Source organism: Protomyctophum bolini (assembly GCF_963924005.1).
Source record: "Protomyctophum bolini genome assembly, chromosome: 20".
Lineage (NCBI taxonomy): Eukaryota > Metazoa > Chordata > Actinopteri > Myctophiformes > Myctophidae > Protomyctophum > Protomyctophum bolini.
Genome location: NC_137881.1, coordinates 27,611,973 through 27,625,972, shown reverse-complemented (window position 1 = coordinate 27,625,972; position 14,000 = coordinate 27,611,973). Strand labels below are relative to the sequence as shown.

Here is a 14,000-nt window from a genome sequence, read left to right as displayed (position 1 = left end):
TAGCCCATTCTGAACGGGAACACATTTTGGTGTTGGCATCATGTTATGCTTTAGCTATTGAAAAATAGCAGATCTACAAGCTCATAGCGCGCCACCGAGTGGCGCGCTACGAGCTTGTAGGTCTGCTATTTTTGAAAAATCGAAGAACGACTGACATTTTTTAAATCTGATCTCAGGTCAGAATGGGTTAATCAGACCAGTGTGTGTCCTAGTGGAAACCTCGTATGAATCTGATCTCAGGTCAGAATGGGTTAGTGTATAGACGGAGAGGACACCTGGGCTATCGACCCTCTCAATGAGTCCAGACACTCAGATCAATGACGCTTTCACTGGAACTCCCAAATACTGTCTGTCTGTCTGTTGATGTACAGTAGTGTGCTTTTGTATATCGTTGCTGTCGAGAGGAAACTATACCTAACTCCATTTTTGAGGTTTTTGATTTTATTGCATAAACCAGCGCTGTTGAACACCTTTTATTTTGTGTCTTGGTTAAAACAATATTGAACCAATGAAAAGTAGTAAAAAGCGCTTCGGACATACAGTACGGTAACCTCTTGACTCCACTGGACCCTCAAACTGTTTGCTAAAGCAACTAACTCCACCACCTCTACCCCTCTCGTGTAAGTTATTGACAATATATAAAGTCACAACACCAACTTTGATGAGGCAGTATTGCTTTGTTTTCAAAATGTAAAGTTTTCGGGCACGGTAGTGCTGTCTCCTCACAGCTAGAAGGTCCTGGGTTCGATTCCCGATGGGGACGCTGTGGGTGCTGGTGGCGTGTTGTCTCCTCCGCGTCATCAGTGCCCATACCCGAGGCGGGGTTGGCGAAAGGGCCTTTCTGTGTGGAGTTTGCATGTTCTCCCCGTGTCCCCTAGGGTAGGTACCCTCACAAAAAACATGCAGTAATCCTGGTCTCTAAACTGCCTCCCCCTGGCCAGGCGGGGCGCCTGATAGAGGGGAAAGGAACTGGTTGGAATAACGTGTTCCTTCCACGCGCTACGTCCAACCAGGGAAACTCCCCCCTGTCGAGTGTAAAGGAGCAACTCGGACACTCATGCATGAAGGAAGCATGAGTTCAAGTCCATTGCTCTCCTCAGGTTGGTGGAGGGTGTTACATTAGATATTTGTCACAGGGGTGAAAAATGGGTTACAAAATGTGTTACATACATAATACTGTCGTCATGTGGTGGGCATGTTTTTGTTTTTTATTAGAGATGCACGATATTGAAATTATGACTGATATCCCATCTTCTGATTATTTGCAGGGTCATATCGGCGATACTGACATATTATATTATTATATTTATATTGAATTTGAATTCTTGTTTTGACGCTGTTTTGAGTAGTGAGTACAAAGACACATAATGTACAAAGTCACATTATTATCGCGTCGTCAATATCTGTGATATTTTGAGACCGATCCGATATACCGATATATTCTTTTGTTTGGAAATCTAACGTGCTTTATCTTCATTTATGAAGACTTCTGCCAGGTAGAGCTGCGTCTGTTGGCCCATCTGTCCTCTGACCCTGAGCTGCTCCGTGTCTTCAGCGACCCCCAGGCTGATGTCTTCAACATGTTGGCCTCACAGTGGTGGGTTCTCCAACACACACACACACACCCACACACACATACACAGGTAAAGATTACCCTCTTTAACCGTACTTCATTGAGCGGGGTCCCCCAGGGGTCTATACTTGAACGACGTTCATTACGGTTCAAAGAGAGCAATAGATTAGCATGTATAGTCTAGTGTGTGGAGACTAGAGAGTTGAACAAGGTTATAGAATCAGTTACAACGCACACACGTCCTCACACATGGCCTACAACACAGTCAAATCAGGTCATAGGCAGGATAAATTATGCAAGAAATTACTCGTTAACACTCCAATAATAACAAGCACACACAAACACCACGCACGCGCCTGTTCGAGTGTTTCTCTATCTCTCTCTCTCTCACATTTTTAACTTCTATTTTTAACTCTCCAGCTATTGTCTCTCTTTCTCCCTCATCTAATTCCCTCGCTCCATCTCTATTGTCTCTCTCTTTTTCTCTCTCCGTCACGGCTGCCTAGATTAATTTCTCTCTCTCTCTCTCTCTCTCTCTCTCTCTCTCTCTCTCTCTCTCTCTCTCTCTCTCTCTCACTCGTTTTTTTATCTGCCTCTCTCTTTTCCTCTCTCCACCTCTGTCTCTCTCTCTCTCTCTCTCTCTCTTCATCTCTCCCTCTCTCTCTCGTCGTCACCATCGACAATATATCGCTTCAAACGTCGGCAGCCTTGTTGCCATGACAACCCCGCCAACTGCCTCCAATGCTTCTCTCTCTCTCTCATCGGACACCCCCCAGGCCCCGTCACCTTGGTGATCACATTGCTGCCCCTTTGAAGAGTGTGTGTGTGTGTGTGTGTGTGTGTGTGTGTGTGTGTTGACTGAATCCAGCCCTCTTCCGGTACTACTGTCATCCATCTCTGTCCAGTGTGTGGCTCTCAGGGTGGCTGCTTAAACACATTAGCCCACCACACAACCCACATTAATAGCTCTGCTGAGGCTACGCTTTTGTCCTATCTCTCTCCGTCCCTCTCTTCTCTCTCTCTCTCTCTCTCTCTCTCTCTCTCTCTCTCTCCCTCTGTCTCGCTCTGTCCCTCTCTCTCTCCCCCCTCTGCAGTATTTTTTGTCTGTGCTGTCGGAATAATATATCGTACCACGTTTTTTTAATGTCATTTTAAAGTTGGAACGCTCTAATTATTCCAGCTCCTCTACTAGTGGAGTTGTGCCTGTCCAGCAGGGGGGACCGTGAGCATGTGTCACAGTGCTATACCTGCCCAAAGACGTAGAGGAGGATAAACACATTTAAACTCACTTTACCCTAACCCACCATAAGTAAAGAATGACGTGTGTGTGTGTGTGGGCCACTTTACACACACACACACACACACACACACACACACGGTCTGTCTGACACTGTCCTGTGTCAGGCTCCATCTTTGTCACGCTTATTCATTCTTGAACCAAGTCAATAGACTTTTTAATGTTTGTTTAGAGCACTTTAAACAAACGTTACCAGGCGCCCCTCACTTCACACGGGTGTTATATGTTTCTTTACTACACCCTCCCTCCCTCAGACACAGGTGACAATACATAGCCTCAAAGATCTGACTCAAATAATAATCCTCGTTATACAGTAGTTCTTTTATTATTATCTTGCAATAAATCCACTTCTACTGGCCTGTCAGTTTGAGTCCTCGCAGTCCTCACGGAGTAAATGTCGTCTGACTGACTGAAATCTGATTTGCCTCTGGACAGACTTTCCTGCCTCATTAACTCCTCATTAAGTCACATGTCAATGATAACACTCGATTAGCTCATTATTGCATCACTCAACCCCCACTCTCTCTCTCTCCCTCTCTCTCTCTCTCTCTCTCTCTCTCTACAGGAAGGGGGTGAGTGTAGAGGATGTGACATCAGAGGAGAGGGAGCATGCCAAGCGCATTGTCTACTCCGTGGTTTATGGGGCTGGTGAGAAATCACACACACACACACACACACACACACACACACACACACTTGATAATGATAATGATGTTATTGCTGACAATAATTAATACAGCCCTTTATAAAAAACGAGTTGGTCAAATCACGCAATATGATTTGTCAAAAGGTGTGCCATTATAACCATATCATGGCCATGAAGTCGTTCTGTCCATATCTGTATCACTCTGCTTCTACTGTATTACTGTAACTAAGAAAAAAATGTTACTAACAACATCCCTTAGCTGCGATGTTCAAAGTGTTAAACCACTTATTTTTAGGGGGGCTAGTGTGTGATGTGAAATGTGAGCTTTAGTCACATTCCATCATATTCAAGTGCTTTTGGAGAGAAATGATAGTCACTTTCAGTAGTAGAGCACTGTAGAGGGGCGCTGTGTGTGTCTGTGACTGAACCCAGGTGATGATGGTCGTTGATGCTCATCAAGGAAGGCAATTATATTTCTGCACTGTCAAAAGTAATGCTACTTCTGTTGCAATGTAGTTAAATAAAAAAATCTCAGGGGGGAAGATAAATTATATAAAATTAAAAAAACTAAAAAAATATATCGTATCGTGAACCTCATATCGTCATACGAATCGTATCGTGAGTTGAGTGAATCGTTACATGCCTATTCTTTATTGATCACTAGTCTCACGCTTTCATTGGACACCTGTACGAGTGAGTTAGAAACGCCTCTCTAAATGCTGGTACAGTCCCAAGAGGGTGTTAGCTGGAGAGATAGCATGCAGGTAAAAGAGAGGGAGATGGAGGGAAATGTTTCATTTATTGGGGTGCAGTACTTAGTTTAGACAGTTTTTTGGTTTAGACTAGTCATTAGTCCTACAACTACAACCTATCTCAAACCCTCACCCTAAACCTAGCCTCCCACGGGGCAGCACACCTAAACCTAACCTTAACCCATGTCTAACCAATGACTAGTCTAAACTAAGTATATGCACCCCATTGATTGCACACATATATTCTTTGGTAATCAAAGATTATGACTTTTCTGCATTTTTCCCATGCGTCTTTCTGTTGCTCATCCTCGTGTCCCTGACGTATAGGAAGGGCAGAAGCAGCAGAAAGCAAGAGATAAAAATAGGTGTAGAGAGAGAGAGAGAGAGAGAGAGAGAGAGGGAAAACTAGAGATGAATGTATAATGCACCCTTGTGGCCCATAGTGTAGCTTGCCTGCAAATATGTGACCCACTTGTGACACACACACACACACACACACACACACACACACACACACTTCTTACTGTTCAACCGCTTAGAGACGCTGCTCTTGTGGCTACACACTGAACCATGAACGCATAAAAGAAATATGTGGGTCAATTAGTCCTGTCATCATTAGCAGCGAAGGTGATTAGTGGAGTGGCTCTGTGTACACATGACGTGTGTGTGTGTGTGTGTGTGTGTGTGTGTGTGTGTGTGTGTGTGTGTGTACGTGTGTGTGCGCGCGTTCTTGCGTGTGCATTTCATTGTCTTCATCAAGCTCATTTCTTCATCTCCGTTGAGCATGACAATCACATAATATCCTGTTTACAATTAATAACCTCTTAATGAAGGTCTAATGGTGTTGGTTATTGAAGCACATTACAGTAAGTGCCCAGGAGGCGCTCGGCAGTGTTAACCACTGAATTCTGGGGGGAAATCTTTAGCCGAGAATTATGGCGTGTTGTGTGAGCTTGTAGATCGGCTATTTTCAATGTAGAGCCCCTGCTATAGAGCCCTGAGGGACTCGGGTCAACGTCTGCTTCAAGACTCTCAAAGTGCTTTGAAGAAGCTGCTGTATATGAGCTAATAGAGAGTATAGTGCTGCAGGCTATTCACAAGAACTGAGTGAGATTCTGACCATCAAGCCATCAAAGGGCCAGCCATTATCCTATTAATAATTTAGCGGACTGACTCTGTCTGTCAGTCAGTCAGAGTACTTCCTTAGCATAGAGCAAGACAGCATGCTCGCTTTCTGCGCCATGCCACGAGGCACGGACCGCCTCACGGAACCTAGCGCCGCACAGCCCTGTCCTCCAACCTCAATCTGCCCTGCATTACACATGCCAAACATTCTAACAATCATCTTATTTTATTTAATTTGCGTCAAAAATCAAATCAAATTCACCAGTGAAATGCATGTTGGGACGGACACAGATTATTACTGGGACACACTTTTCCGCGTAACAGACCCGGACAGCGACCGAGCAAAATAGACAGCGGGCGAGCGATCGCTAATTTATTCGATAGATTACCCACACTGAACATCATTTGCTTTTCATATATTCAGAACGGGTAAGGAGTCAAGGACTAGTACTACTATAATATGATAGATACCCTTACAGTAGAACATGCCCTGTAGCATTACAAACCAATGACAATTTATGCTATTTACTTTTTTTTTGGACGGCAGAGATATAAAATACTGTTATGAGACAGATGTTGAGCAACAACAAACCATCTATACACCGGGCGTGGAATGGGAACAGGGGATGACACCAGTTGTATTCTCTCTATACAAACCACACATTATGTTGGGCACGCACAGCAGGTAGCGAACATTACAAACACATTTCTGCTGCACAGGCAGTGTCACCCCACACACACTCACACACACACAGACACTACTGAATGCATCAGTTCCAGGACACCCAGGGAAACCCAGTAGCAACATGCCTGAAGCACATATGTAAAAATCATGTATGAGACAAGAGAAATAAGCCAAAAAGCCACATTTCTAATTTGTCGTATGCCAGAAATAACTGATTTACAAGTTTAAAAAAATGCAAACGCGTTAGTTTTTGTTGTAGTCTTATATTATGGCCATTCCTGACTGCGATCTCTTCGAGGAAAAACGCCTCAACAGATGTATATAAAGAGGCCGAGTGGTGGGGAATCTACGAAGGCGCCTGCCTTTATTAGCCTACATTTTCTCCATCTGCCTTTGCCTCGCCTCAGGGGTGGATGATGGGGGGTTGGCGAGGAGCGAGTAATGTAGGGGAAAGGCGAAGATGGAGAGAGAGAGATTAAAGAGAGGGAGGGGCAGGGGGGGGGAGACAGCGAGCAGGAGGAGAAGAGGAATGGCCTGATCAATGTACCAGAGACAGACAAGCTCTTCACGGAGCGATGCGTCGCCATGGATACAGAATACTAAAAGGAAGCTTTCTCCACAGCGAGACAATAATCAGGCGATGTCGAGGGGTTTGGGGAGGGGAGGGGAGGGGGGGGGGGTCTGCCACGGACACAGGCACTCATACACATACAAATAGGTCAGGAAATTAGGAGGATGAGTGTTAAGGAGGAGAGGAGAAAAAAAAAGAATGGAATAAGGGAGGGAGGGATGGTGTGCATGGTGCGACGGGAAGGACAGGTGAGAAGCAAAACTGGGAGAAAGAAAGCAAGAAAGAGATGGGAATTCCTGCATCAAACTGTATTATCTTCTATGGTATATATGGCACTTTTGGTGTCTGTCACTGTCACACTAGTAATAATATTAATTCAGTCGGACAACTCACGAATAGATTTAACCAATATCTATTGGAGAATGAGAATACTGTAGTGTGCATACAATATTATAGACTTGGCGGTCGGCTCTGCTGCATTTTCTCCCTGCTCGGGATCGTAAAACATTAAGAGCAGGGGGATAGATATACAATAAACCCCCCCCCCCCCCCGTGGGGAGCATAAATAACAGAGCCCACCGGTGGTGCTGGGGTGGTGGTGGGAGCAAACATCACATAACAACCAGGAACCATATGCAGAGGAAGTCAGGAAGAGCATGCAGACTGGCGAGCTTAAGTATAGCCCGCCCAATTGGTCAGCTGACTGCCACATCAGCGAATGACGTGTGGGACTTGCACACGCTTATACGCCCACATAGTAATGCAGCGTGTTAACCCCTTGAGTATAGTATGCGCCTTTGAGCACGGCATGAACTCCCTCGAGTATGTCTGCCTGAACTAACTCCGCAGGCTACGCATCATTTATATTGAATAATAATAAAGTGTTGGAAACTGTTAATAAAGTATTCAATCAATTAATCAATCAATCAATGAGCCGCAAAACAGAGCGACAACAGGGATGAGTTGGATGGGAGCGTCATCAAGGTCATGAGTTCCCAAACGTTTTAAAGATACATTTGTAACGTCCTATAGTGAAAATGGCCCATCCACAACCTCAGCAACGCATTGTGCGGGCTTGTACTGTAGCTCAGCTATTTTCACTGCTTGTTAGTTTAGTTTTAGTTTGGCAGTTCCAGGGCACACCTCTCTGCGGACCCTGGAGAAATGATAGAATAAAGAGAAAAGGCCTGGGCCGTGGCTCAGCGGTCCAGGCACCTTGGCTGGTGGTTATCCAGTCTGGCAGTGTGGCCGCGGGTTCGACTCCCGTTCCCGACAGGAAATGGGGAGTGACCCCCCCCCCCCCATCTGTCTCCCCATTTCCTGTCAGCCTACTGTCTGTCCCTCCATAAAAAATATAAAATAAAGGCGAAAGCCACAAAAAAACATTAAAAAAAAGAATAAAGAGAAGGAAAAAAGTCACCGCAACCGCGAGTTGAAATCTCCGTTGTGTTCGATCAATGCCGAGAAACGCAATTACCGCTCTGAATATTATGGGCCTCTGAATGTGGACCGACTGATTGTGTGTGTGTGTATTGTGGGCCGGCATGTCATGATGACCATGTTGCGCTGACTGGCTCACTAGCAGTGACACATTCACACATTCAGTTGAATGAACAAAATTGGATTTTTGGAGGTGAAAAATGAAATAATTGTGTGAAAAAGTGAAAGAATATATTTTCACACCACCCCAGTATTGGTTGGTTGGGATGGGACCCGGTTTGTATAGCTTGGTTTGACTGTACTAAACAGGCATAGTTGTTTCTAGGGGTGGGGTGGGGGGCGAGGGGGGCAGCCCCACCCCGTGGGGCCCACGTGGCCCGCGACCCGCAATTTTATTCGCGTGCACATGAGACTGGACCATGGTCTTATTAAAAAAATAATTGTGGACCTTCAGCATTTCTAGTTGAGGACCCCTGCTCTAAATAGTAGTCAATTTAATGATGGAGAACGTTAACCTACTGTACGACTTCCGTTCTTCTACCAGTTCAGGAACTTGTTTATGTTTGGCCGGAATGCAAAGATCCTAAATTGAATATCTGTTCAGAACTGAGCGATGGCAGAATAATGTTTGTGGACAAGCCCTGGTGTAAATTCCAAGTGTAAATAGTTGTGAATGTGTTGTGCTGGTCGCCGCCAGGTCGAGAGCGTCTGTCAGGGATCCTGGGGGTGAGTGCTGAGCAAGCCAGCCGCTTTCAAGACAGCTTCCTCCAGACATACAGAGAGGTCCAGTCCTTCATCCAGAACACCATTCAGCTGTGCCACAAACAAGGTTAGTGTGTGTGTGTGTGTGTGAGACTTGTGTGTCTGTGCACATGCATGTGCGTGTGTGTATTGTGTATGTGTTTTTTTTGGGGTGGAGGTCTAACCACTTAAACCCTATATTCTTAATTGACAAAAGCCTTCTCCCCCTTCAACACCAAATCTTTTCACCCCACAGTAGTGACACTGGGGTTCATGGTTAATTAATTAGTGGTGAATTTGATGTTTTCAGCGGCATATAAGCATTTTAAACGTGCTACTGCGTGTCTGCACACACACACACACACACACACACACACAGATGTCCCCGCTCAGACCTTTTAAGTGTGTGTTTAACGTGGGTAGGGAGAAAGCAGTGCTTGCATTGGCAGGACAGAGACAAACTGCTGCTGGTCGATACCTGATGAGGAGGACGTTCAGGGAGGGTGATAGTTCAAACAGGACACTCTGTTTTCTGCACTGGCTGAAATGCCAACACAGCACGCCTGAGACTCCAGCGTGCAATCACGCTCACTTTCACACACACACACACACACACACACACACACACACACACACACACACACACACTCAATAGTGTAGATACTGCACTGTTACCCTCATAACATGGAATACATTAACCCAATGTCAATAGGCCAGAGGAAGAGATCATTCTGCACCAGAAGCAGTTTTCCTACTTGGAAAAACTCCAAGAATTGATGTGCAGGTGGATGGAGACAGAGACAGAGATGTAGCAGTGGTGATGGATACTCCAACCAATGAACATATAATTGTTGTTAATTTGCAAGGAATGACACGTGCAGATCGGTCACAATGGTGCACTGGAAAGTCTCTAGTGTCACTGAAAGCATTGTATTTTAGTATATTCTTTTTTTATAATATTTGTTTTATTTGGAAAAAGCAGTACAGTATAGACAGCATTGTTATGTATACATAGGACACACGTGCAATTCCCAAGATTTCTTTTTATTTTAGTATATTCTATATGATCGCTGAAGTCCCACGTCTGTCTCTAGAGCAAAGTCACATGACATTGGGTTATAAGAGCCGACCAGAACCGACTGTAGAAACGTCTCTTCTACAGTAGGGATCGCCCTTTTATTTTATTTACCGCATCTCTCCCGCTGTCCCCCAGGGGTCTATACTTGTTCCCTTCCTTTTCCCCTCTACACCAGAAGATGTACAGTATATCAACCAGCTATTTATTTAATAAAGCACTAATATTTTTATATTATATTATATAAAAATATTATATATATTTTTTTGCTCAGTAGAGCACAGACCTCCACCAAGGTGGGGAGTTTGTTATAATCGGTTATTCCTTGATAAACCTTTTCTTCAAAGTCTTAAAGTGAAAACATTAGCACAAAATGTATTGGTTCACTGCATATTTAAAAAAAATGTTTCCTAGTCAACATTGGGTACAAGAAAGTTAAACAGCGTTTTGTTTGCGCTCTCCTTCCGCTGTGATGAGGTAAACGCAGATAAGTAAAGACTTATATTCGGTATCAGCCAGGGTACGGGATCAGTTTATCCCCCGTTTCAATGCGCTATAGACTTCTGGGAGATGGACTACTGAGGTGGAACGCAAGGCGTCGAAAGGCGAGTGTTTTACCAACTGAGCTTCCATCCCTTTCCATTCCCACTAGTGTCATGATGTGTCAACGGTTGCTTTATCGCCCGCGGTGACCCCCTCACCGCCTGCCCTCGTCCCTCGTGTCTTCCTCGGTGTCAGTTTTAGTGTGAGCGGAGGTGGCGTATTGGATGCTCCCCACTCCAATCAACAGCTTATGGAGCCTTTGGCCCCCAGAGCTCCCTCACCATGGAGGGAGGTCCTTCCCACCTTTGTCTCCATTGTCGATTCGTCTAATCTCACTCTTATGTTTCACAATATCTTTTCTACTCCCATTTTGTCTCTCCGTTCCATCATCCCATTCTCTCTTTTCCTCTTTTGTCTTCTTTTTTTTCCTATCATGATTATTTTAATCATACTATAATTCAGTCAATGTCTGTCTGAGTGTGTGTGTGTCTGTGTGTGTGTGTGTGTGTGTGTGTGTGTGTGTGTCTGTCTGTGTGTCAGAAACAGCGAGTTATCTCATCATTGCCTGCACCAATCACTCCCACTTTTCACACAGGCATTGACCATATGAATATGGAGGTCTTAACGGAGCCCTTTTTTCGATTTGACACATTCATGATTAATAATGAATTTATTAGTGAATTAAAACGCACCCGGGGCAAATATCTCACAACGGGTAAGGGCTCCCGGTTGCTGCCCGCACAGAATACAAAACTCTGATGCTGGCATTCAAAGCAACCAAAGGTATGGCTCCCCCATATCTTGCAAGTATGATTGAACCCTACAAACCCTCCCGCGCACTCAGATCAGCTAACGCAGGGAAGCTGGAAGTACCCTCACTAAAAACGCCGGGACAACGCTCCACACGTCCCAAACTCTTCTCCCTTCTGGCTCCAAAACTGTGGAATGCACTTCCCATGGCAGTCAGAACTGCAGCATCACTCCCAATCTTCCGCCGTAGTCTGAAAACCCACCTTTTCAGACTCCATCATGGCCCATAGCACTTACTCTATCCTAGATAGCACTTCTGTAGACTTAGATAGCATTTGAAACAGACTTATAGCATGTTATGTAGACAGCACTAGAATTGCATTGTATATAGTCATAGCACGCCATAGTACATATGTATAGCATAGTAGTATATATGTAAAGTTTATACGTATAAATTTCATTATATAGATATTCCACTGTTACTTTCTTAGCTTACGCATGTTTCATGATGAATGTTTTTATGTGATGTATTCCCATGCTTTTGTTCTTGCTTAATGTAAGTCGCTCTGGATTAAGAGCGTCTGCTAAATGCCTAAATTGTAATTGTAAATTGTTGGCTAGTAATAGTAAATAGGCCTATTAGTCAGAGGACGTGACAGAATAACTTATCCATGCCTTACTGTATCTATATCACTTGAGGTATAGCCTGCTATAATGGTCTCTCCACAAGGTTATGAGCCAGCAAACGGTACAACTCATTTGCAATGCAGCTGCTAGAGTTGTAGAATTCAAAACCTATATATTGCTGCTCGTCTTTAAATCACCAATGTTGCGTTGCACGGACGGACGCAAAGACGCGGTCTACCGTTCACTGTCAACGAAAGCCAGCGACATGACAATGTAAAGACGCAATGATGCATGTAGCTGCTGCAAATGATACTCCCATTCGCCTTTGTGTCTTTGCATCTCTGACCGTGTGAACACACAATCACGGGCTTAGAGAAGAACTATATCTCAGACTTGAACTATTAAACCTCAAGACATCTTAGGTCATCCACGATTGATCTACTATACTGTTAACAGGGTTCAAACTAAAGTTAGCGTTTCATTATTATACCCTACATACAATGAGAGCATTGAGCGGGTAGAGGAAAATCTAGAGGGGTGCAGAATGATATGCCCTGGAAAGGAGAGGAATGAATACATTCACACACATAATACATGTGTGTGAATGAGAGTTACGAAAGTGGAACAGTGAGGTTACAGGGAGTAGACGTGAAGAAAGTGGAGGACTTTAAGGACTTAGGGTCAACATTCCAGAGCAATGGAGAGTGTGGAAAAGGGGTGAAGAAACGAGTGCAAGCAGGATGGAATGGGTGGAGATTTGATGTGTGATATAGGAAAGTATCCGCAATAATGAAATGGAAGGTGTACAAAGATGGTGGTGAGACCAGCTATGTTGTATTGTTTAGAGACAGTTGCCCTGACGAAAGGACAGGAAGCAGAGCTGGAGGCAGCAGACACTAAAATGTTGAGGTTCTCTCTGGGAGTAATAAGGATGGATAGGATCAGGAACGAGTACATCAGAGGGACAGCGCATGTCAGATTGTCAGGTTTTGGAGATAAAGCCAGAGAGGCCAGACTGAGATGGTTTAGTATACACTAAATTACATGAATTGAGCCTTTGCATACGCCTGTAAGGTGCTATACGGGCTAAGATGGAGTCGGAAATGGTGGGTTTTCAGACTACGGTGGAAGATTGTGAGTGAGTCTGCAGTTGTGATTGCAATGGGAAGTGCATTCCATAGTTTTGGAGCCAGAAGGGAGAAGAGTTTGGGACGTGTGGAGCGGGATAATGAGTAATATCGCTAGAAGGATGTTGAGGTTGGAAGTTGGAACTGCCAGGCAGGAGGCCTAGAGAAAGACCAAAGAGAAGATTTATGGATGTAGTGAAGTAGGACATGAAGTTAGTTGGTGTGAGGGAAGAGAAAGTTTGGAACACATCTCCAGAGGATCTCGGGCTTCTCCAAACATGCTACTACTTTTAAATCCAGTCAAAAAAACTGGTACTTTCTCCACACTTTCCTCTTTTTATATTCTGTATGTATTACATTTACTTTATTCTTCATTAATCTTTAAAAGCCTTTCTATGCCTTGTGTATAAAATGTGTGACGAGGACTATACACAACATAAGCTTTCCGTCGATCATCAATGAACTTGACCCCTGTAATCCACACTGGGTGGTAGAAGACATCTGATACCATGTGGGACTCCAGACTGCTTTTAGTTCCACATTATGACTCATGGAACACACTGAGTCATAACTGCAGTACTGCTGGAATTACTGTTGAAGTTCATTGGCACCTGAAATACCTGGTGAATACCTGCCATCTCATGCGGGCAGCCTGGGCCGGGCGTTGAAGAAAGTCTGCTATAGAGCAGTGGTTCCCAAACATGTCAAGTCGAGACCCAATAGCGAGATTAGGACATTTGCCCCGGGACCCAAACTAGTGAAAATAGCAGATCTACAAGTGCACAACGAGGTTGCTTTGCGTACGCGATCTTGTACATTGGCTTTTTTACAGGGAAGCTGTTAATGGTATTTCTTAGATTTGTTTGTTTTGAAAGTTGTACGATAATTACCAGTAAGACGCCCTGAAGGGCGATGTCGTGTGCACGCATCCGCCTGGGTGACGGCAGACTCCTGGGCGACCACTGGCGCTTTGGCATGGGGGGGGGTCAGATCAACATATGGAATGAATTCTGTACTGGCCATATTTGGAGCGTGTCTTGAGTAGGGA

The 14,000-nt window shown here is 44.5% G+C and overlaps 1 protein-coding gene across 1 annotated transcript in view; it reads left to right on the top strand.

Moving 5' to 3' along the window:
• poln (polymerase (DNA directed) nu) overlaps positions 1-14,000 on the top strand; it is a gene marked incomplete at both ends in the record, with an annotated part of 62,858 nt that overhangs the window by 42,078 nt on the left and 6,780 nt on the right. The window contains 3 exons of the mRNA XM_080792309.1: positions 1,486-1,597; positions 3,436-3,518; positions 8,787-8,918. Coding sequence (XP_080648435.1) covers positions 1,486-1,597; positions 3,436-3,518; positions 8,787-8,918 — 327 coding nt within the window. The remainder of the gene's footprint in view (positions 1-1,485; positions 1,598-3,435; positions 3,519-8,786; positions 8,919-14,000) is intronic.